Below are 22,843 nucleotides of genomic sequence, written 5' to 3'. Positions count from 1 at the left end.
CTATGACCCACTCTCCTCACTGCAGTCTTTGTTGGTCTGCTGCTCCGCTCCGTCCACCAGCGCCGTGTCGGGGTGCACCTCCTCGTCGTCCAGGGTCACCACCACGGGGGTCGTCGCCCTCCTCGTCCTCGCTCCCTCCTCCCTCTTCGCCTCGTCCTCCTCGTCTTCCTCCTCCTCTTCCTCCCCGGCGTCCGTGTCCTGGCTGGCCGAGTCGGTGCAGGTCGAGGACAGGGAAGACAGCTTGTGTCGCCACTCGGCCTGCGTGGGGACCTGCAGGCTGATCTCTGTGGTGAACGACTCCACGTCTGGACCTGGAAACGGAGAGGAAGAGACACCGTCGCACAGGTCATTTTATTTTGTTTTAGGCAGTTTTTGGTTTATTCATTCACACATTTCACATAATAATATAGGGGGGGGGGCACGGTGGCACAGTCGGTAGTGCTGTCGCCGTCACAGCTAGAAGGTCCTGGGTTCGATTCCCCCTGGGAATGCTGTGGGCACCGGGGGCGTGTTCTCTCCTCCACGTCATCGGTGCCCATACCCGAGGCCGGGTTGGCGAAAGGATCTTTCTGTGTGGAGTTTGCATGTTTAATTTTTTTTTTTTAAATAAGTGCGTCAAAAAGACCAGAACGGTGCCCTTCTTCTATGCCAGGGACAAATTTTGTGTGACTCTGTGAATTGTAGTACATAAATAGATATGTCCAAAAGCCCTCAGTTGGTTCACAAACCGATGAGAGAGTGTAGGAAGCAGTGTTGTTTTAGGCAGCAAATTTTGATTTTAGTTTAGTCATTAGTCTCTTGAATAATTTTAGTCACCTGGAATGTTATTTTTTTTGTCAAAATCCAAAGAAACAATAGCAAAACCTGGAATGTTTTAGTGTTAGTCTAGTTTCAGTCGACTAAATATCATAAGATTTTAGTCGACTAAATCTACAGTTTATTCAGTCGACTAAAATGCATTTTGGTGGGCCTCGATGCCGTCGTAATGACTGTTTTTACACTTGCTGAAATCTACAAGCTCGCAACGTGTCGCAGCCGAAGTTTTATCCAAAAGACCAAGTTTATTGATATGAAAACGGATCGCATCGCTCCACAGCCTAGGAGCGCCTGTTGCGCAATCCTCGATGTTGCACAACAGTGGGACGTCATCGAACATGTTCCCCACCCTGTTTAGCCGACGACAACGAAAATCTTAAAACTTGCGATCTAAATCATCCCGTCCAATTCTAAGAAAAGATCATGTGCTAGACGGCCCCCCGCTGTCCAGTCGCTAGTCGGGGTTAGATTTAATCATGCGTGTGTGTGTGTGTGTGTGTGTGTGCATCCTACCCAGTACAGGCGAGGCGGCGCTGTTATCCTCTCCTCCAGAGAGCAGGAAGACGTCCAGGGCCTCGTGGTCAGACATGTCCATCAGGTCCATCTGCTCCAGCATGTCCACGTTCACCTCCATGGAGGACATGCTGCCTATTGGCTCTGGACACCACCACGACACACAGGAGGACAAAGATGATTGGTTCATACGATACGACTACGGGACCCAGAGTTCACTGGTAGGTGCATGGCTGAGTACAGGAAGTGATTTTGTTTGGTTTGGTTTCCCACACTTCCAGCAAACACCAAGCAAAAAAAGCAAATGGAGTGAGAAATGTTAGATGGGAAAGCAGTTTTATTTTGGCTTGTTTTTCCAGGAAGTGTTCATTGGGTTGTCGCAATTTACAAGAATTAACATGTTAACGAGTGTGTAAGATACTATACCGCTGATATCTGCTTCTAATCTACAGTATTGCTATTATAACATAGAAAAGACATTTGTCTTACAAGACTTGTAAAATGGCTGGCTCTTGGTTTTGAGTTTATTATTGCATTTTATACCATAATAGCATTCATTTGGTTTCCTGGAGAAAACCTGTGCTTGGCCATCACAATTAAACAGTAACAACTGTTTTAATTCACCATTTGTCAAGTCCCGCCCGTGGTTGTGCCCCTCTTTGCACCCATTGGTTGCCGTTTCGTGGTGGACAAAAATCCTCTCTCTCCATCCACTACCATAAACATGTTATTCAGTTGCTTCGTATTGATATTCTGGGCACTCAATTCTTATTTTAAACTTGGCGTCAGTAAAAAGGAACATCACAGATGCAGCATGGTGACTGGGCATATGTTTGTTTTTAGTTTTTCCAAAAAAGAGACAGAAAGAACCTGCTTGTTAGTCAGTCAGGGACCAATCAGAAGACTGACAAAGGTTGAATTGCCTATCCCGGCTTAACCCATTAACACCTGAGGTCGAACAGTTTTCTGAAAAACGTACGCAGTTGTATGAGTGGTTCTCAAAACCTTGTATTGAGTTAAACAGAACAGGGGTACTCTACTAGTAAAAGAAAAGCTACAAAACCCCCCAAAAACAAACAAACACAACACTGAACAGGCAGGTGAGTTAAAGTATCTTGGTTAAAAGGTTTTTAAAAGGCATGCAAATCCAAAGGACATAAGAACAAAATAGTCGGCACACTGGATCATGCTGCCATGGATTATTTATTATAGCACAAAAGTTGTTTGCAGCGTCTGAGGAATAGTTAAATTAGATGCTTGAAACATCCATGTTAGCATGATACAGTGTGAAGTGTGAACAACATTACTTTTAGGTTTTAAAAGTTGTCACGGTTGTCATTTAACATGCGTTTTATCACACGTTTTACTTTTTAACCCATTCATCTACAGTATAAATATGAAATCCACCATAGATGAATGAACAGAGAGAGGCTAAATCTCTCACTTCCCAATGCAAAGCGTTAGTGTAGATGTAACACGCTGCACCATGCAAAGAAAACAAAGTGTCCGCTAGTTACAAGCATGTGTATTCGCAAATAATCTAGCACCAGTGTTGTTTTTGGCAAATTTCTATTTTAGTTCAGTCATAGTCTTTGGAATGAAACATTTAGTTTTAGTCACCTGGAATGTCATAGTGTTAGTCTAGTTTTAGTCGACTAAATCTGCATTTAGTCTAATAAAATGTATTTTGGCGGGCCTTGATAATAATGGCGTAATGGCTCATTTTACACTTGTTGCTATTTTAGGCATGCAACCAAGTGTAATTACTTATACTGGATCTCTTGTCCACTAGTCCCTTCCTAACATTTTAGTCTTGTTTCTGTCTGTTAACGAAATTGTCAATACCTTTAACTTAGTTTTAGTCACCATAGCTTAGTTTTCATTTAGTTTCCATTTAGTTTTCGCCAGTGGAAAAAGGTAGTCGATGAACATTTTTCGTCTTAGTTTTAGTCGACAAAAACAACACTGTCTAGCACACATACACTCAACATCAATAAAGCTTATACATACTTTGTGTGACAAAATAGCAGATCTAGCGCTGTAAGCTGTTGTGACTGTGAGCTTATAGTCTGGCTATTATCAGCATGTGACAAAGTATAAACGGTGCACTAGGCTATAGTGTATAGAAGTACACTGCTCCAGTAGATACTATGCTTTAGTGTACTCCAGTGTACACTATAGTGTACTAGGCTCCAGAGGCTCCAGTGTACACTAATGTTTACTAGCCTCCAGTATACACTATAGTGTACTAGGCTCCTCCAGTATACACTATAGTGTACTAGGCTCCTCCAGTGTACACTATAGTGTACTAGGCTCCTCCAGTGTACACTAGTGTACTAGGCTCCTCCAGTGTACACTAGTGTACTAGGCTCCTCCAGTGTACACTATAGTGTACTAGGCTCCTCCAGTGTACACTATAGTGTACTAGGCTCCTCCAGTGTACACTAGTGTACTAGGCTCCTCCAGTGTACACTAGTGTACTAGGCTCCTCCAGTGTACACTAGTGTACTAGGCTCCTCCAGTGTACACTAGTGTACTAGGCTCCTCCAGTGTACACTATAGTGTACTAGGCTCCTCCAGTGTACACTATAGTGTACTAGGCTCCTCCAGTGTACACTAGTGTACTAGGCTCCTCCAGTGTACACTGTAGTGTACTAGGCTCCAGTGTACACTAGTGTACTAGGCTCCTCCAGTGTACACTAGTGTACTAGGCTCCTCCAGTGTACACTGTAGTGTACTAGGCTCCTCCAGTGTACACTATAGTGTACTAGGCTCCTCCAGTGTACACTATAGTGTAGTCTCCAGTCTTGAGTCACCACCTCTACATTGAGGCTGGCGCTGCATGCGTCAAACACAGCCAGGCAGAGTGCGGGGGGGCCAACACATGAGCAAGGAAGGAGATGATTGGCTGGCACACAGCAGGGGGAGGGGACACCGTTGGGCTACCATACCTCACGGATATGAGGAGAGCAGAAGAGGGCAGCACAGGGTAGGAGAGCAGTAGAGAGTAAAGAGAGAGAGAGGGGAATGTTATTCACTGTGGACACACACACACACACACACACACACACACACACACACACACACACACACACACACACACTTGCACGCACGCACGCACGTGTACGCACCACACGCACACACTGCCATAATCTAGCCTAAAAGGAGAGGAAGTGTTCCTACAGTACCTGCAGTCGTGCAGGGGGGGGGGGGTGTGTGTGTGTGTGTGTGTGTGTGTGTGTGTGTGTGTGTGTGTGTGTGTGACTGTGACTCTTGAGACTTATTGTACCTCACTCACAAACCTCACCCATCTCTCTCTCGCTCTCTCTGCATCAGGGGAGGGGTGATTTGGGTAAGATGGACAGACGACCAAAAGAGAGAGAGATTGAGAGACAAGGCAATGCAGGACAGAACCAAATGAGGAAGTCCCGTCCCGTCCCCACCCCCCCAAAAAAAGAAAATTCAGCAAGTTATGATTATTAACATTTGACAAACAAACGGCAGGAAAATCAGAGCACTTGTTTGAGCCAGAAAACCCCAGACCACAGAAAATCTACTGAATGTTAAAAGTTCAATCCCTTTAAGGGACCTCTTCTCTCCTCCTTGCCTGTCTCTCTTTCCATCTCTAAATCTCTCATACTGGTGCTTCATTGGTTTTAGCAGTGATCTTGTATGCAGATTTGTGTCGTGAAGTCAAATCAGACTCTGGGTGTCTCACATAATAGCCTCATGTCCAGATGTGCTTTTCTCTGCTATAGTAAGATGTCGTAAAGTCTCACCACTGGTAGTAATGTTGCTGGTAATGATGTTTTTGTACCGTAATTGTAATTGCACAGCAGCCGACACATTCCAAGTGTGTTTGCTACACATCAAGAAACACTAAACTTAAATAATATTCATGAACTACAATTCACAGCTTTTAAACATTAGGGTGAAGAGGTACAGTAGAAATCACACACCGAATTCCTAAAATAAGAACAATGTCAGAACAGGTGTGTACTGTGCATGACTGAAGCGTTATTCATAGTCTGAATTTTCGGTGGTGAGGTGACCACCACCGCTTCACACAAAACTACAACATGACGTCACTGAGCCGCGGTGAAGAGCAAACCACCGCTCTCCCCAGCCCTTCTCTCTGTTTTTACTCACCACCGCTCCACGTTATTACAGCTCCGGTGGTCACTGGAAAATCCAGACTATGAATAAGCCTTCAGCTGACCAGCGGCTCCTGACCGTGCCAAATTCTAATTACAGGTCCAGAGTAGGGTTGGGATTCGTTAGGATTTTAACGGTTCCGGATCCTTCCCGGATCCCTCTTAACGGTTCCGGTTCCTAACGGTTCCCTTAACGGATCCTAATATTATTTATTTCCCCTTTTTTCTGACATAGATTATGCTTATATTATAACTAACCTAACCAAGTACATAATAAACACAAATTCATTCATTCAAATTATTGAAAATGCACTTTACAATTATGAGGTGGCACTGTTATTTAAACTTCACCACCAGCAGCAGCTAGCCACCACAACAATATCATTGTTGCAATTTGTACTGTATATTGCAATTTGTACTGTATATTAAATATACAGTACACATGATATTGTTGTAGTGAAAAATGTTGTCTTTAATGTTCAAATTAATTTAATATGAAGGACCCCTTACCCTAATGGAAACAAGCCATAGTGCTTTATTGGATTATAAAATCCTCAAGCAGACCTTGTATTGAACTGTATGCTACGTTCCTGTGCTTTTTTCTGCAAATTGTTTATAAAGTAATCAATCTATGGAGGTGTATGCACCTCCTAAACGCTGGGCTCTCAACAGCCACACGATTAATTTAGAGCCAAATCAAAAGCAATTGATCGAGTCGCATATAAGTTGTAAAAGTAAGTGCAGACAAATTGATTTGGCTCTATAGTTAACGTGATTCATAAAATACAGTGGTACAATACGCCTAATGAAAAGCTCTGTAGACGTTAGTAGTTTTTATTTTCCATTACGTTACTAGCATGGGGAAAGTAAACCAGCCTTGCATCAGATCGTCCCCCGCCGGCTGTGGTGGAGCTGCGGGGAGAGCGGGCACGGCTTTCCGCATGGCTCACAAACGCGATGTGTAGGCATATTGATTTTGAGATGTTTCCTCAATGTGGACGTGGTACAAGTTGCAACAACCTTTGCTGGCAACTATCGCATTTATTGCACTCTGCGTGCTCGGCCTCAGCCTCAGTCGTTTCCCTCTCTGTTAACCACACTTTGGAGATCTCTTCGACATACTGTCCCACTCGCTCCGCGGCGGTCGCTGAATGCACAGAACAGTGGGCGTATCCTCCCCCCCGACCCCACTCACTCATGTAGGTGGGGTGACGTCACCACAGGCTCTGCTTGCATGCATGCACAGACACAGCGGAGCTAAATGACAACTGATGAGATCCGTTTGGGGAACCGTTAATAAAAAAACGATGGAACCGGCTCCGGATCCGCAATGTCGGAACCGGGTCTGAAATGGACCCGGTTCCGAATCCCAACCCTAGTCCAGAGGCGACCGTGCTTTTTCAGTGGCCGGCCCCTGTTTGCTCCTACACATTAAGTCTGCCCGCTCCTTAGAGGCTTTTAAGTCTTTGCTTAAAACACTTTTCGTAGACTAATTCATGTCAAACTGTGGGGGTCCTTGAAATTATACGGGTTGAGAATCACTGCTAGAGCCGTTAAAAAAAAAACTTCTCTTATGGGGGGGTCCCTGGTGTATCTCTTCAAATGGGGGTTTGCGGGCTCATTAGTGTCAATTTGGGGGTCCTTGACATGAAAACGTTTATGAACCACTGCTTTAAAGCTAGTGTGACCCATTGGTTGTCAACATAGACCCAAAGCCATTCTTCCTCTCTGTATCCACTCTAACAAGCTGTTTCCACTGGATTAAGGGACAGACAAGTAACAGACGTCGGGGGGGGGGGGGAATCACATTACAAACAGCTGGGCCAATGGAGTCTCATAGATCTTTTAGAGCAGGCCGCATATCTCATTCCCTCCCTCGTTTCACTGTGTCCTACGGGTATTTCAGCACTGGGTTTTTGGCAGTAATGCACGAGGTAAACTGCTGTGCAATTCTATTACAATCCCACTGGAAGTCTACATTTATATGGCCTAGTGGCATTTTTCAAAGTAATGGCTCTACTTGGTGTGTTTTAGTGACAGGGCACTCGGGAGAGTGCGGTGGAGCCCTGCTTGAGAGAGATATCGCAGCTCAATCGTCTGATATGGAGTCCCAGCTTTGAGTATTTCAGCGTAATGCTTGGTATAAGGCAGGGGTGCCCACACTTCTTTTGACTTGAGAGCTACTTTCACAATGACCAGCTCAACAAGATGATCTCACCCAAAGAAAAGTATTATCCCATTGCTGAAAACTATAAGACAAACACACTTGGAATGGGAAATAGAGAGAGGAAAATGGAATTCGTAGTTATTTGTATATGACTTTGTGTGTGTGTGTGTGTGTGTGTGTGTGTGTGTGTGTGTGTGTGTGTGTGTGTGTGTGCGTGTGCGCGTCTCCACTATTGAGAGCAAATTATTGCTTGTTTGAGCTGACGGGCTCTTTTAATCAATCAAGTCACCTTAATTCAAGTAGTTTTTTTAATGATATATATTTTGATATACATGTCCTGTGATCTACCTGCAAAGCCTTTGTGATCTACTGGTAGTTCTACCTTCTGGGCACCCCTGGTATAAGGGGTTGTTGGAGACACATCACAGGCTGCAAGAAACATTCCATTTCAAGCTCTTTTAGTGTTTTGCGCGGGGTTCTTCTTAACCTCTACTAGCTGTAGCTCTCACCTCTCCTCTGGGCGATCTGCAGGTAGCCCGTAGACAGGTACTGCTCCATGTCCTGCTGGAACGCCTCCTCAAAGAACTTCTGTCTCTCCTTCAGCTTGACCTGAGGGGGCGGGACCCCAGGCGGCTCCGCCCCCGGGACCCTCTGAGCATGCTCCGACTCCAACTCCACTGGCAATGGAAGACACAGAACGAGTTATACAAAAGGATGCCGATAATAATGAACTGGTATTTGTATAGCATCCATTTATATTAGGACTGAGGCCGATAGATACAATGGCATGTACATAGCAACAGTGTTGATTTTGTCGACTAAAACCAAGACGAAAAATGTTCGTCGACTACCTTTTTTCACTGACAAACAAAATGGAAACTAAATGAAAACTAGGCTATGATGACTAAAACTAAGACTAAATGTAAAAATGCTAGGAAGGGACTAGTGGACAAGAGATCCAGTACACTTGGTTGCATGCTGAAAATAGCAGATCTACAAGCTCACGATCTGCTATTTTCAGCAAGTGTAATTACGACGACGGCATCAAGGCCCGCCAAAATAAAATGTATTCGACTAAGTCAACTGTAAAGTAGCCTCGGAAACCCAGACGTTTTTATTTCCAGGGAGAAAAAAATAGTCTGGGTCTGAGTCCACTTCAATTCGGCATAGAGTAGCGCAAACATTGCGCACTCTCTGCTGATTTCTGATTGTCTGCACCTTTGTGCTCCTGCCGGGAGCTGCATATGCCATAAAAAGCATAGGTGAGTTCCAGGCTAATTGTAAAGTAGTCGACTCAAATCTTATGACATTTAGTCGACTAAAACTAAAATCAAGCTGTCAAAAACAACACTGCATACTGTAGCAACAAGAACCCCAAAAAGTGGTTCCCGGCCTGACTGGGTTAATGCATGGGCTGTAGCACATGGTGCTTTACAGTTTAGAGAGAGAGTTCCTGTTACATGTTAAATTGATTCAGATGTGATGATAATATCTGATTCTTTATCCACTTAAACCCGGCAGTATACAGTATCAACTGTATGTACAGTAGTTGACTGGGGTCCCCCAGGGCTCTGTGCTAGTATTTCACTCTACACCACCAGATCTCTTTGATGAAACTGGCCCAATCTACACAAGCTGTCTAGTTGTGACTATTTTCGCTGAATGTCCGTCCCAGAACAGGGGCGCTACTATAGGGTTCAAGTGTTTTAAACGTTACGTTATGCCTTTTTAAAGTGCATCACAAACGGTCTGTTGAGCTGCAAATCTAAAAAAAACTGCTGCTGCTTCTAGTGTTTGCTGCTAACTTCCAGAATCTATTGAGAGGCTCCATGATCGACGACCAAACCTGTAAAAGAATTGGTCCATTGGAGTGAACAGAGTCGTCACCTCTCTCTCTCTCTCTCTCTCTCTCTCTCTCTCTCTCTCTCTCTCTCTCTCTCTAAACCACTGGTTTTCAACCAGTTTCATTTCGAGGCCCATTATTTATTCAGCATTTGAGCCACGGACCTAACCTGACTCCGCCAGATTGCGTGGCAGTGCTTCAATATGTCACCAGTCTCGCGTTGATCCCGACTCTAGCGTCCGCATATCACTCCGAACAAAACTGGTCCGGAGTACATCGTCTCTGCCCGAGAGAGCCCAAAATCGTGCAAATGTGCCTGAAATCTTTGAATATATATATTGTTACAGAGCGAGTTTCTAACTCAAATCTTTGCTACTGGGGGGGGGGGGGGGGTCCCTAGAACAACATATTTTCAGATGGGGGTTGGTGGCCAATGTCATATATATTTGACATGAAAATGTTTGAGCACCACTGACATAGAAACATGGGCTAAACCACTCTGGTAGTGTCGTACTTGATGTTCACGTGGCCATGCAGAGCGTCAGAGAAAAGCTCCATGATGTAAAAGTAATAAATGCATGATGGGTAGACGACGAGGGGCCAAGTAGTAGCTCGTCCTCTGGAGGGTCCGGGGGGTCAATCACTGCTGAACCAGAACCGTGCATAGCGCAGCGTGAATCACGCAGCCCTCATTAAGTCAAAGCCCGCTCTCTCCAGTACGCTGCACAGGATAGACAACACTCACTGAAGGCTCACGCTTCCTCCCTTACCAACCCCCAACAACCCACTGCTGCATGTACGGCTGTACGCTCCACTTAACCATGCACTGGGAAATCCTTGCTGGCAAAGGAACATTTTTCTTTCCACCTTTTTTTCAGCATCATCTCCACTCCACATACAGTATATGCACTCACTCACTAATGTGCTTTAAATGATGTGTCGGTACCATTTCTCTTCTACACACCCTGTGTCTCCGAGTTGAACTGTAGCTAGTCGTTAGAAACCTTGCTTACTGATCACACTGTCTGTGGTAGTTTCAAAGGAAGCTTTGAGAAGGAAAGGCAATGGTCACGTGACTGGGCTGCGCCATGACACTTTCATGGTTGCTTTCATGGGAGCCAAACTACACCCAGAAGTTGCAGATAGCTCTGGAGTCAATGAGAGCTCAGTGACCAGCTCTATTTATATATATATTACACTGGAGTCAATGAGAGCTCAGTGACCAGCTCTATTTATATATATATTACACTGGAGTCAATGAGAGCTCAGTGACCAGCTCTATTTATATATATAATACACTGGAGTCAATGAGAGCTCAGTGACCAGCTCATGAACAAACACTGTTTCTGAATGACAGACCTTTTGTGAAGTAATCGCTTCTGGAAAAGACATGTAACACATTATTCTCTGCTGTGTTGCTTTTTGATGTGTGTACACTGTCATTTTATAGAGGTATGGTATCTAAAGAGCTCAAAGCACCTTTCTGAACGTACCAAGTATCACGAGACTTCCCACCGTTTCCTGTCTGTCAGTCAAATGTTGTGATACCTCCGAGCCAGAAACGATACCTGCTGCTGTTTATATCCTCAAATCGAACAACCTGTGATATTTCTTCTTTTATATTCCTGAACCGATTATATGACAAAGGTCTCAATTGTTCATACATGGTGTTTGTTATGAGCTGGTACAGCCGGCTCCATTCACTGCCATGTATTCATTGAACTTCCGGTGTGACTTTTGGCTCCCATGAAAGTGTCCATGAAAGTGTCATGGCGCAGCGTGACCATTTCCTTTCCTTCTCAAAGCTTCCTCTGTCATTTCCAGGAAGAGAGAGCGAGGCTGTAGTTTCCGTTAGCTTGGAATCCCCACAGTTCTGATCTATCCACGGCCGACCTCTGAGATGCTGAGTGAGTTTACAGAAATAGTGCCATCTTATAATGAGCATTAATGGGGAGGGACCAATTATATGAAGATACGGTTGAAAATAGGTGACTATTACAGTACGTCAGCTGGAGCATGATGGGGCAGCAACAACGTCCCTCCACTTCATTTGTCTTTGGCCATCTAAGTGCGTACGTGCGTGTTTCTGTGCTCTAATAATACAGGGGACTGGGACCCCCAGGGGTCCTTGAAAGGGTTCCCAGATAAATGATTCATATTTAGGAACCAAATGGACCCTGGACTGTACCCTGTACTGATTACATTTCTGCCAATAAGGTATTCAATCAAAACGGTTCTGTAACTCCCAGTGTACAAATGATACAGAATTGTGGCTTCCAGAGATGGAAAAAAGAAAAAGGATGAGAATCACTTATGTATATAACTTAAGTCATACAGCTACCGTCCACAGTCTCAGACAAGTTGTCTCTTTAGTTCTCGTCTTCAAGTGACACCCAACGCTTACATAAGACTCCTCCCACACACATGTAGAGGAAACATGTCAACCTTAACATCTGATATGTTCTGACACCATGCAGAACTGACCTTAAGACCACATGTCTATTTCTATCAAATGTTATGGCATGCCCAGAGTAGGGATGCCATAACATTTGATGGAAATAGACAATATACAAGCTCGTAATGCAGTACTAGCTTGTAGATTGTCTTTGGTACACGCACACACACACACACGCACACATGTGTGCACATACATACAAACATGCAATTCATTGTCACAACATGTGTGCATGTGTAAATTCTGAATATTTGAGGAAGGAACACACACACACACACACACACACACACACACACACACATGCATTTATTATGCAGTGTTGTTTTTGACAGCACATTTTGATTTAATTTTAGTCAGTCTCTTGAATAGTTTTCATTTAGTTTTAGTCACGGAAATGTTTTAGTCTTAGTCTAGGTTTAGTCGACTAAATATCATAAGATTTTTGTTGACTAAATCTACAGTTGATTTAGTCGACTAAAATGCATTTTGGCGTGCCATGATGCCGTCATAATGACTGATTTTACACTGAAAATAGCCGACCTACAAGCCCACAACGCGGCTTGTAGATTGGCTATTTTCAGCATGCAACCAAGTGTAAAATGACTCGTACTGGATCTCTTGTCCACTAGTCTCTCCCTAACATTTTAGTCTAGTTTTTATTTGTTGACTAAATTGATATTATCTTTAGTCTTAGTTTTAGTCATCGTGGCTTAGTTTTCATTTAGTTTTAATGTAGTTTTTGTCAATGGAAAAAGGTAGTCGATGAACATTCGTCTCAGTTTTAGTCGAGACACTTTATAATTCCCGACAGCGCCGTTCCATTATGTGAAATAATGTCCGAAGGTTTGTGCTGATGCCAGTTCTACTAAAGCTTCAGTGGGAGTCAATGGGAGATTATATTATTGTCATCCAAAGACCACATGTTATGATCTCAGCAAAAGAAATGTGCCTGGAAATGCATGGTCTACTCTATTACCATACGCACAGATCAAAGCTATTCATTATCATGACTTTTGACATTTTATGAAACCACTTCTTCAGATGTGCTCTTTTTCTACTCAACTCTCCATCCATTCCTCCTGCCCTCAGCATCCTCTAGCAGGCACATTCCCTCAAGGCATATTAGCCTATGTGGGCTATTTTTAGCACTCTTTTTCCTTCGGCCACATATACTGTAGGATTAACTCCACATACTGTACGATTAACTCCATGGGGATGATGACTTTAAGAACGTGAGTCATAAAACCCATGAGCGGGCATGTGTGTGTGCGTGCGCGTGCGTATAACAGAACCAAATACCACATGTCTTACAGTACGTTTTAACAGCGGGCGACGGCCAGACCAATTCTCCGGAAGTGAATTATTTGTCCATGGGACCCTACTGGTGACTACCGGCGATAACAGGCGAACAGGCGATAGTCGAACAGTGGGGCCCGAAAAGATAAAAATAATTCATCTTTTCGGGGGTTTGGGCGATGTGTCGGGGCGATGCTCACCCACTGTTAAAACGCACTGGTGATTGCGTTGTGTTGTGTCACATGCTGAAATGTAATAATTTCATAATTGGTATACACACACAAACATTTCCCCTCCACGACCTCTGGCTCATAATAAATCAGTATTGCACATCATATTCATGTTGCTATTTTGAGCCTTTTAGTTACAAAATAGCAGCATTTTAGAAGATTCCATCATCTATATGTAAACAACATCAAGGTCCTTGATTTACAACTTAAACCCTATATATACTTCACAGACCCCATCGTCCCCCAGGGATCTATAATTGGTCTCCTCTGTTTTTTTCACCCTTTTTGCCGAAAATTTTCGATCTACATGCTAACAATGTTTGTCTATTATGTCATGCCCAGAATATGGATGTTTCATGTTGTTAAAAAACTAAAACAAACAAGGTGTACTTCTACAGTACCTGAATTGGAATGGGCTGTTAACCGTCGTGGTACATTTCTTTCTGCAAATGTTCACGCAGACTTAAGCAAACTTGATTCCTTTTCCGATCACCACCAGCTATAGCTGTTTGTTGCTTTAACCCATTTTGAGGTGGGAACCCCTTTTGGTGTTTTAAGCATTCTGTTCTACTTTAGCTATTGAAAAATAGCACATCTACAAGCTCATAACGCGCCACCGAGTGGTGCGCTACGAGCTTTAGGTCTGCTTTTTTTTTAAAGTTGTGAAAATGTGGTGCAAATCTTTGAATACCGTATATTACCAAATAGTAGCCCGGGCCGTTATTATGCAAAATCGATTCGGACCCCGGGCTGTTATAAGAAGCCGGGCCGTTATTCGCCATAGGCTGTTATTTATTTTTGCACCGGCCTGCACAAGGCCATTATTTGGTTTCAGTATAAACATACAGTAACATGTAGTGCAAATATTGTCTGGAACTGGTATTACCATAATAATAATTAAAAACAAACAAAGCTACAGTGTCCCCCTGAGTGCCTCCCCAGTGTCCCCCTGAGTGCCTCCCCAGTGTCTCCCAGTGCCTCCCCAGTGTCTTGCCAGTGTCTCCCCAGTGCCTGCCCTGCAGTGTCCCCCAGTGTCTCCAATAACAATACAAGAGCAATAATATACAAATTAATCTTAATTTATTAATCAAATTAATTAATCAAATTTTTCAAAACCCCCCGCTCCCAGCACCATGCCAAAGCTTTTTCCTGCAGGAAACACTGCAACCTAACAACATAGTGTTAGTTAATTTTTTACATCTGTTCTTTTTTCCATGTTGTCTTAGCATACAATATCCTCATTAATGCATAGGCCTGGAAATGGGGTAAAATACATTTGGAAATGTTGTAGAATATGAATTGTTAAAAAAATAATTGTGGGAACTAAACTTGTGGGACTGTAGCAATCTCAATGCTATACCAATACTCATCATCTTCCTCCAATTTAGTGCAACAATATTGTACAAGACCTACAAGCTCACAACGCGCTGAGGCTTCTTTCACACCGGCCACGGCTTTTTGCACCGGTCTGCACCTGGCCATCATTTGGTTACATACAGTTCCATGCAGTAATCTTTTTTTAGTATGGTAAACAATAAACATTGCAGGCAATGCATTTTGATTTAATTGTAAGAGGGAGCGTATCAACACACAGGTGTAACCACTGTTCTGATTGAGCATGGGGAAGCAGCGGACAAATACATGATTTCATTATAAACTGTAAGCAAATAAATAATAATGTATGCACCGGTAGATTTTCACCCAATGAAAATTTACACTTCACAGATTATAGGCCATTTGGAATTAGAACAATCGGTTAAAGATTGACCGAGAATAACACGATTTAAATATCAACTTTTTTGTTGCGTGAGGATTTGTTGAGCTGAGGTGTTTTATAGTAGGCTACTATACTTGTGAGGACCTGGCTGCACGCCGCGCACCAAACTCACAAAGCGCTGTCATGATGCAACACTTGGAGCTTGTACTACACGGATGACAATAAACATTTCACAGACTTTACAACTTTACATTAAAACAATTGGTTGTGCATAGGCTGCATAGGCTGCACTTGTGAAACTAAAGTAGGCTATAGCCTAGATTTATTTTATAGATTCAATACATTTTTAGGGGTCCTTGACATGAAAATGTTTGAGAACGAAAAAACATGTTTTTTTCTGAAAACTGTCAGGATTTAGAAGACATTTTGTAGAATCTGTTTCGGTCAAAATGGGTTAATAGATTGTCTCCACACAGCTCCTAGTTTGTCCCGTTTCCAGAAACGGCTATAATAACATGTTATCTTTCCTGCCCAGCTGTCTTGTTTGGGAGGACAGTTCAATAGGAATAGGATAGGAGTTGTTGTGTAATTAGTTGTGTGTTTTCAAAAATACCGACCTACAGTATCTGGTCTGTCTCTACAACGTTGCTGCAGATGTAAGGACCCTGGAAACATGCCCCTGCAAGACACAATAAACCACAGGATGTGGCTTGTATCTCTGCCTGGTTCAGTATGTGTGCATTCGGGAGGGGGGTTAGTCTGTTTTAGTCTGAATGTGTGCACTGTGCACGTACCGTGACTGTAAAACAACTGCCCTTTCCACTGGACCACCAATGCAGCGTTTACTTTTTACTACATGGTGAAAGAAATGCAAATGCCACTCCTTTCCATGCCATACTGGAAGGCAGCATTCAGGAGAATTGCTTTTTTCTGAAGTCTCCTGAACTTGAACACAGTATTTTGCGTTGAACAAATTTGTTTAGAAATCCATGTCGTTACACACCACATCTCCACTAGCTAAAGAGTGCTGGGTTGTGCTCCGAAAATAACTGATCTACAAGCTCTCAACGCATCGCGACGTGTTGTGAGCTTGTAGATCTGCTATTTTCACTATTTTTGTCCAAAAGTGCGCTCTTAACGGGATTTCAGCCCCTGCCCCTCTAACACTCTCTGCACGTCCCTGCTCAGGAGGTAGAGTGAACCGGAGGGTTCCGGGTTCCATCGCTCCACTCCTCTTGAGTTGGCGTTGAACCGTCCTTGAGTAAGACACTGAACACCTATTGTTCTGCTCCTGATAAGCTGGTTGGCTGCATGGCGCCTTGCAGGTTTTCCCTCTGCCGTCAGAGTGTGAATGAGATGAATGGGTGAATGTAATGCACAATTTGCACATTGTAAAAAAATTGCTTTAGATTAGGTGCTACAGTATATAAAGGCACCATTCATTCAGCATTTACCATTTTATATGATTAACTTTTGGGCGGGAACTAACTAACTAACTTTTGGTGTTATGCTTTAGCTATTGAAAAATAGAAGATCTACAAGCTCATAGGTCAGCTTGTAGGACTGCTATTTTTGAAAAATCGAAGAACGACTGACATAGAAACATAGCTTTTTCAGAAAACTGTCAGGATGTAGAAGACATTTTAATCTGATCTCAGGTCAAAATGGGTTAAATGTGCATGGGTGATTTATCACAATTGCATACTGAACTGGAAACTATGCTCATGGCCAAGCAAGCCACTGTGGGCATTCGGTGGCAAATTCAGGACAGCAATGATTGAACTGCAACAGTGCATGCGTGAAGGCTGAACCACAATGCCACTGCGCTGGGGAAGCTGTAAGCCCACAATGTGCCACCGGGTGTCGCACTGTGAATTTAGCATTAAACTATTTTTTGGCGGGAACCCCTTTTTGGTGTTTTAAGCATTGTGTTATACTTTTGGCTATTGGAAAAGGGGGTCCTTGGAACAACATATTTTCAGATGGGGGTCGGTGGCCAATTACATTGAATTGGCCAATTGACATGAAATATTGAGCACCACTGATACAGAAACATGAGGTATTACAGAAAACTGTCAGAATTTAGACATTTTTTTAATTTCGACGTCAGGCCTAAATGGGTTAAACAATTCCTTCTATTGACACAAGTAATCCATAGTGAGCTATGCTTTTACAGCAGTAATCATTATTTCTGTTGCCAAGTTTAATTTATTTCACATGGTGGAAAATCCCCATTTTAAAATGAGATTCAGACCAGCCATCGTCTCATAAATGACTGCTTTCAACTTAAATCAACACAGATGCAAACAATCATTGCCGCTTCATTTTTTTTCTTTTTATGTACTTTAGACGTCTTAACTCACCAAAACAGATTAAGCCCTCTATCTGTCATTTGAAATTAAATCCCCCCACTTGTTCTGCCGCCTCAGTTTAAATGAACTGTCTGGCCTCAGATGGATTTGATTCCCTTTGGTGTAAAAGGCTGATATTCCATCCTGAGACAGCAGCATGCAGCCTCAGGTCTGCCAGGCCAACGTGACAGTGGAGAGAACTGAAGCGACCGCCGCCTGTTCACTCAGATGTGGTATTTATAGGTTCCTGATGTCTTGCTATCTCTCAAGTGCTCGGGAATTCTAACAAAGGGATCCCCAGTGCTGTAAATAACTCACCGCCACTCAAACCTTATTTTAAAGGACCTATAACATAAAAGTCAACTTTTTCAATTTATTTTGTGTTTTCTATCCTCACAAATAACCAATTTTGAACAATCAGGCTTTCATATCATAATATGCTTTAATGGAAATTGCTCTCAGGAACAGCTCAACTGATTTTGGCCTCATCGTGATGTCATCAATGTCACCCTACTTTGTATAATTCCTCCTCTTCTTCAGTCTTCAGTTCCAAATTTGCATTTCCACTTTGTTTACAATGTCCGCCATTGTTGATTTTCCAAGCTGGCATGGAATGGAAACAAGCCTGGTTTTATCTAGCGTCAGTATTATTATGACTCAAATATTTAATAATCTGCATATCAGCACCCCCACCACCTCAGGACATAAAACTGCTTTCAAAGTCCAGAAAGAAATGACAAGTTCTGGTTATATCAGAGTGGTGATTGAGGCTCAAACCATTAGAATGAATGCGTGTGTGTGTGTGTGTGTGTGTGTGTGTGTGCGCGCACGTCCCCACCATCAATGTTTGACTTGTCATTTACTTTTATGGATATGATTAAGCAAAGTAAACCCGTTTCTAAATATGGCTATACACGTCTGCATGTTTCAATAGTTTGTGTCTGCGAGCGTTGCAAAGGACATACAGATACAGGGCAAGATAAATAAATAAAACATAAAATTGAGCTTTAAATGGACAGAGACATACTCGCCTTCTCTTGGTCTCTACAAAATTACAACAGATGTACTCGGTTAAGTTACATTTCCTTTCCACAATAGGCATCAAAAACAAATCACAATTCCTGACATCTTTAATCAGCATATTATACATTTCTTTATACATGAGTGTTTTCTACTTGTCGTACATATTTTCATGTATATTATGCTCTGTGTGTGTGCAAATTTGTTTGGAATTGTTAGAAATAATAAGGCGTATAATTCTCTATCCATGTGTCCCAGCAGGACTACAGATGGAAAATAGCTCATTAGCCAAGTCTAGCACGCTTACCTTGATGTGGAAAACTGAAATGTTGCTTATGATTAATGTGCACTGTCTCTGGTAAATAAATAAGATGGAGGGACTGGCCAGAGGCTGCGTGGATGACTCATGGATAGCTGAGCTCTCCAATGAGAGACAAACGGAGCATATTTATTTACAGATGAACTGATAATGACAACAAGCTGCTTAGAATGTAAAGCAAAACAAAATTATTGTCTTTTTCAAGGTCCCCAACATTCCAGTGTGGCGTCAACACAAAACACGAGAGAAAGCGAGACAACAGTGATTGACCGGCTTTGCAAGGCTAACAGCCACTCAGGTGAGACACATTGCATACGACACTGCTGCACCTCGCTCACTCTACGCACGCCCGCCCGCACTCACGCACGCACGCACGCACGCACGCACGCACGCACGCACGCACGCACGCACGCACGCACGCACGCACGCTCCCTTGACCCCCAAAACCTCTCATCTTTCACAGCTCCTATCCACAGTACATCTCTGCCGAGGTCAGCCACTGTATTGAAACTGAAATATTGTTATAATCCACTATAATGCTCTTTGACCCTCAATAGAAACAGTAAATGGAAGGGTTGGAGTTGAATGCATTCTGTTGGATGTTATTTGTTAGCTACAGTACATGGCACTCAAACCAACAGTTCCAAATCCTTGTGTTAAAGCACTCATAATAGTATTGGGTGCTTAAAAACGTTATACACCTATTGGATTGATACAGTACATTAGGCCTAAATGTCTTAATAACTATTCATTTCTGAATGTTATGGTGTTTACATTTGTGATTGCTATTTATTTGATGTACATGTCAGCCCTGTCAACTTTGTTTCCTGAGGTTTAGCTTAGTCCAGTGACATGTTAATGGACACTTTTATGTCCATTAGTTGTCTGTTCTGACTCTGATCTTTGTCTGGCTGATTCTTAGGCTGTGGAACCTCCGTTCACTTAAGACTGGCAGGATTAATGAATCTATTTATTGCGCATTCCCAAGGTTTTTCCCCTAGTTTCAACCCTTATTTTGCCAAATATCCGTAACCGGGTGTTACGATGACGTAATTCTGTGTGTGGTGTCTTGACCGGTTGTTGTTCTCTCGCTCGGTGCAGAAAAAACCCAACCACGATTTACCATGTTTGTTGACTAGCGTTCATGACACATAGCATAAGGCAGCTTGATGTACAAATACTGTACACCCCTGGGCCCCTGGACATGACAGGGAGGGACTACAGTATACTGTACTGTACCCCCAAGCCAACCCTTGATGCTATGTATGCCATGCAGGCCTTGGGTAGCATTTTTTATAGTCTTTGGTATGACTCAGCAAGGGACTGAACCAGCCTCTAATCACAAGCCCACTGAGCTGGAGATAAGGGGGTCTGCTGAATTGAATTGGGGCTCTGCTGAATTGAATTGCCTGAATTGTAGATTGTATTGTTTTTGTCTGTTTCTGTATGTATGGATCCTAGGAAGATGGGGAACCTGTTGAATTGGAAGCTATACTGTAGCCTACTGTAATGGGGATCGATAAACAAATCTTTGACAAAACGAGCTCCAGGTTTGAGAACTGAACAGAGAACTTATATCTGTTGATTTCTAATTGTTTGGTAACATATTCGTATAACACTGATAAATGACAACCACACACTCAACAACTACTGTATCATAATAACCATGAATGAAAAAAACTCTGTTTTTATCGTTCTGTAGCGATTCCTCTCAACGTGGCACATTGCCAGTCCTACGGACTACTGCAGGCTTACAAACAATGCCTGCTTTGATTACAAGAACACCTTGATTCCTGTTATTGTCTGATAATGTGCAAAGCGATTCCATTGTTAAGAGGTGGCCTTGATCGTGTTCAACAGTGAGTCAGCCTGCACTGAGTTCACTGTCCTTCACCCAGGGAGAGCATGCCTTCAGACAAGGACAGAAAATATACAGGAGAGATCAGTAAACACTGCAGGTCATTGAAGGAGTAGATCTCCGTCCGAAATATATTCTCTCTCTCTCTCTCTCTCTCTCTCTCGTTCTCTAAGATGAGTTTGTGTGTGACCAGACAGTGCAAATCACTCCAGTTCACTCTAGTAACGTAACCAGGCAACTGGAGAACACAACAAGGCAGGGAGCTGTAGTATATGTTCAGTCCATTCATACGGTAGTCCGCCGTACCACGGCTCACACAATGCATCATGACGCCTTAGATTGGCTCCATCTTGGATTATCCCTAAACTTATTTTGCCATTTTTTACTATTTTGAAAATCATTTCAAAATAGTTCAACTAGCCGATCTACATCTACACATTGTGAGCTTGTAGATCAGCTATTTGAACTATTTTTTTAATGGTAAAAAATGGCAAATAAGTTTAGGGATAAGGGTGGCGCAAGATATAGCCCCAAGTATAAACCGCACATACAGACAAAGGTCGTTTTCAATCACATGCATATAAAACATAATCTACTGTAGGATGCAGAAGGATGTATTAATCTGAATCATCATCTGTGTCATCAGACTGTGATGCTCTTCTTAGTTTAATAAGCACAGAGAAGTTAGATGAGCAGACAGATTCAATTTATTTGCAGGAAAACCAAACACACGTCCTAATGTCCTTATAATAGCATTAGACTCTATCTCACTCCATCATGTACAGTAGGAGTACATATTGGTTTGCCCCATCGTCATCATTTACCAGGGTTTCATAGGGGTTGCCATGTTGGCTTGTTTCCCAACCAAGTTGGCTTGTTTTTTTCCAGAGTTGCGTTTTATTTTCCCCAGGTGGCGGGTTTGCGGTTTTTTGGGCTTGTTTAAAAAAATGCAGTGGCTTGTTTTGAATATCAAACAAGCCAACATTTCTTTGATGTAAATACTATAAATACCCATAGGTTTGAGTGACAGAATGGGTCTGGTGTCTCAACTATGTGTGTAATAGTATAATAAATGACCAAAACATTCATAATTATAGACATAGATAGTATTTCTAATGATAAATGCATCAAATATTTATTTATTAGTATTGTATGGCCATATTATTGGGCTTGTTTTGGCTTGTTTTTCGAGGGAAGATTTGGCTTATTTCTCTCGCTAAGAGTTGGCTTGTTTTGGGCTTGTTTTTGGAGGTGGGTTGGCTTATTTCTCTCACAAGAGTTGGCAACGCCTATGAAATTCATAGGTGTCAGCAAACAGACGAGCCAATCACGGCGGGACGCACAGTGGGAAGAGGAACACACTGAGGCGGGGGAGGGGAGGGGTCACACATGAGGTCACGTGATGTCTCCTGTGCTCTGCAGTGCAGTGTTGTTTTTGGCAGCAAATTTCTGTTTTATTCATAGTCTTTGGAATGGAACTGGTTTTAGTCACATTTTAGTCTAGTTTTAGTCTACAGTTGATTTAGTCGACTAAAATGTATTTTGGCGGTGCCTTGATGCCGTCGTAATGGCTGATTTTACACTTGCTGAAAATAGCAGATCTACAAGCTCACAATGTGAGCTCTGCTATTTTCAGAATGCCACCAAGTGTAAAATAACTTATACTGGATCTCTTGTCCACTAGACTAGTCCCTTCCTTACATTTTACACTGACTAATGTGACTCTATCTCCATCAGTCTACGTATACAGTAAAACACTAACTGACTAATGTGACTCTATCTCCACCAGTCTACATATACAGTAAAAGATTAAGTGACTAATGTGACTCTATCTCCACCAGTCTACGTACACAGTAAAACACTAACTGACTAATGTGACTCTATCTCCACCAGTCTATGTATACAGTAAAACACTAACTGACTAATGTGACTCTATCTCCACCAGTCTACGTATACAGTAAAACATTAACTGACTAATGTGACTATCTCCACCAGTCTACGTATACAGTAAAACACTAACTGACTAATGTGACTCTATCTCCACCAGTCTATGTATACAGTAAAACACTAACTGACTAATGTGGCTCTATCTCCACCAGTCTAC

At 42.7% G+C, this 22,843-nt stretch overlaps 1 protein-coding gene across 1 annotated transcript in view; it reads right to left on the bottom strand.

The window, feature by feature from the left end:
* dtnbp1b (dystrobrevin binding protein 1b) overlaps positions 1–22,843 on the bottom strand; it is a gene marked incomplete at its 3' end in the record, with an annotated part of 40,719 nt that continues 17,876 nt past the window's right edge. The window contains exons 2-4 of the mRNA XM_080787158.1: positions 8,160–8,327; positions 1,330–1,473; positions 1–311 (exon numbers count right to left, since the gene is read on the bottom strand). Of these exons, the coding sequence (XP_080643284.1) occupies positions 1–311; positions 1,330–1,473; positions 8,160–8,327 (623 nt within the window). The remainder of the gene's footprint in view (positions 312–1,329; positions 1,474–8,159; positions 8,328–22,843) is intronic.

The sequence above is a fragment of the Protomyctophum bolini genome (genome assembly GCF_963924005.1).
Source record: "Protomyctophum bolini genome assembly, chromosome: 17".
Classification (NCBI taxonomy): domain Eukaryota; kingdom Metazoa; phylum Chordata; class Actinopteri; order Myctophiformes; family Myctophidae; genus Protomyctophum; species Protomyctophum bolini.
This window is presented reverse-complemented; position numbering and strand designations above follow the sequence as displayed.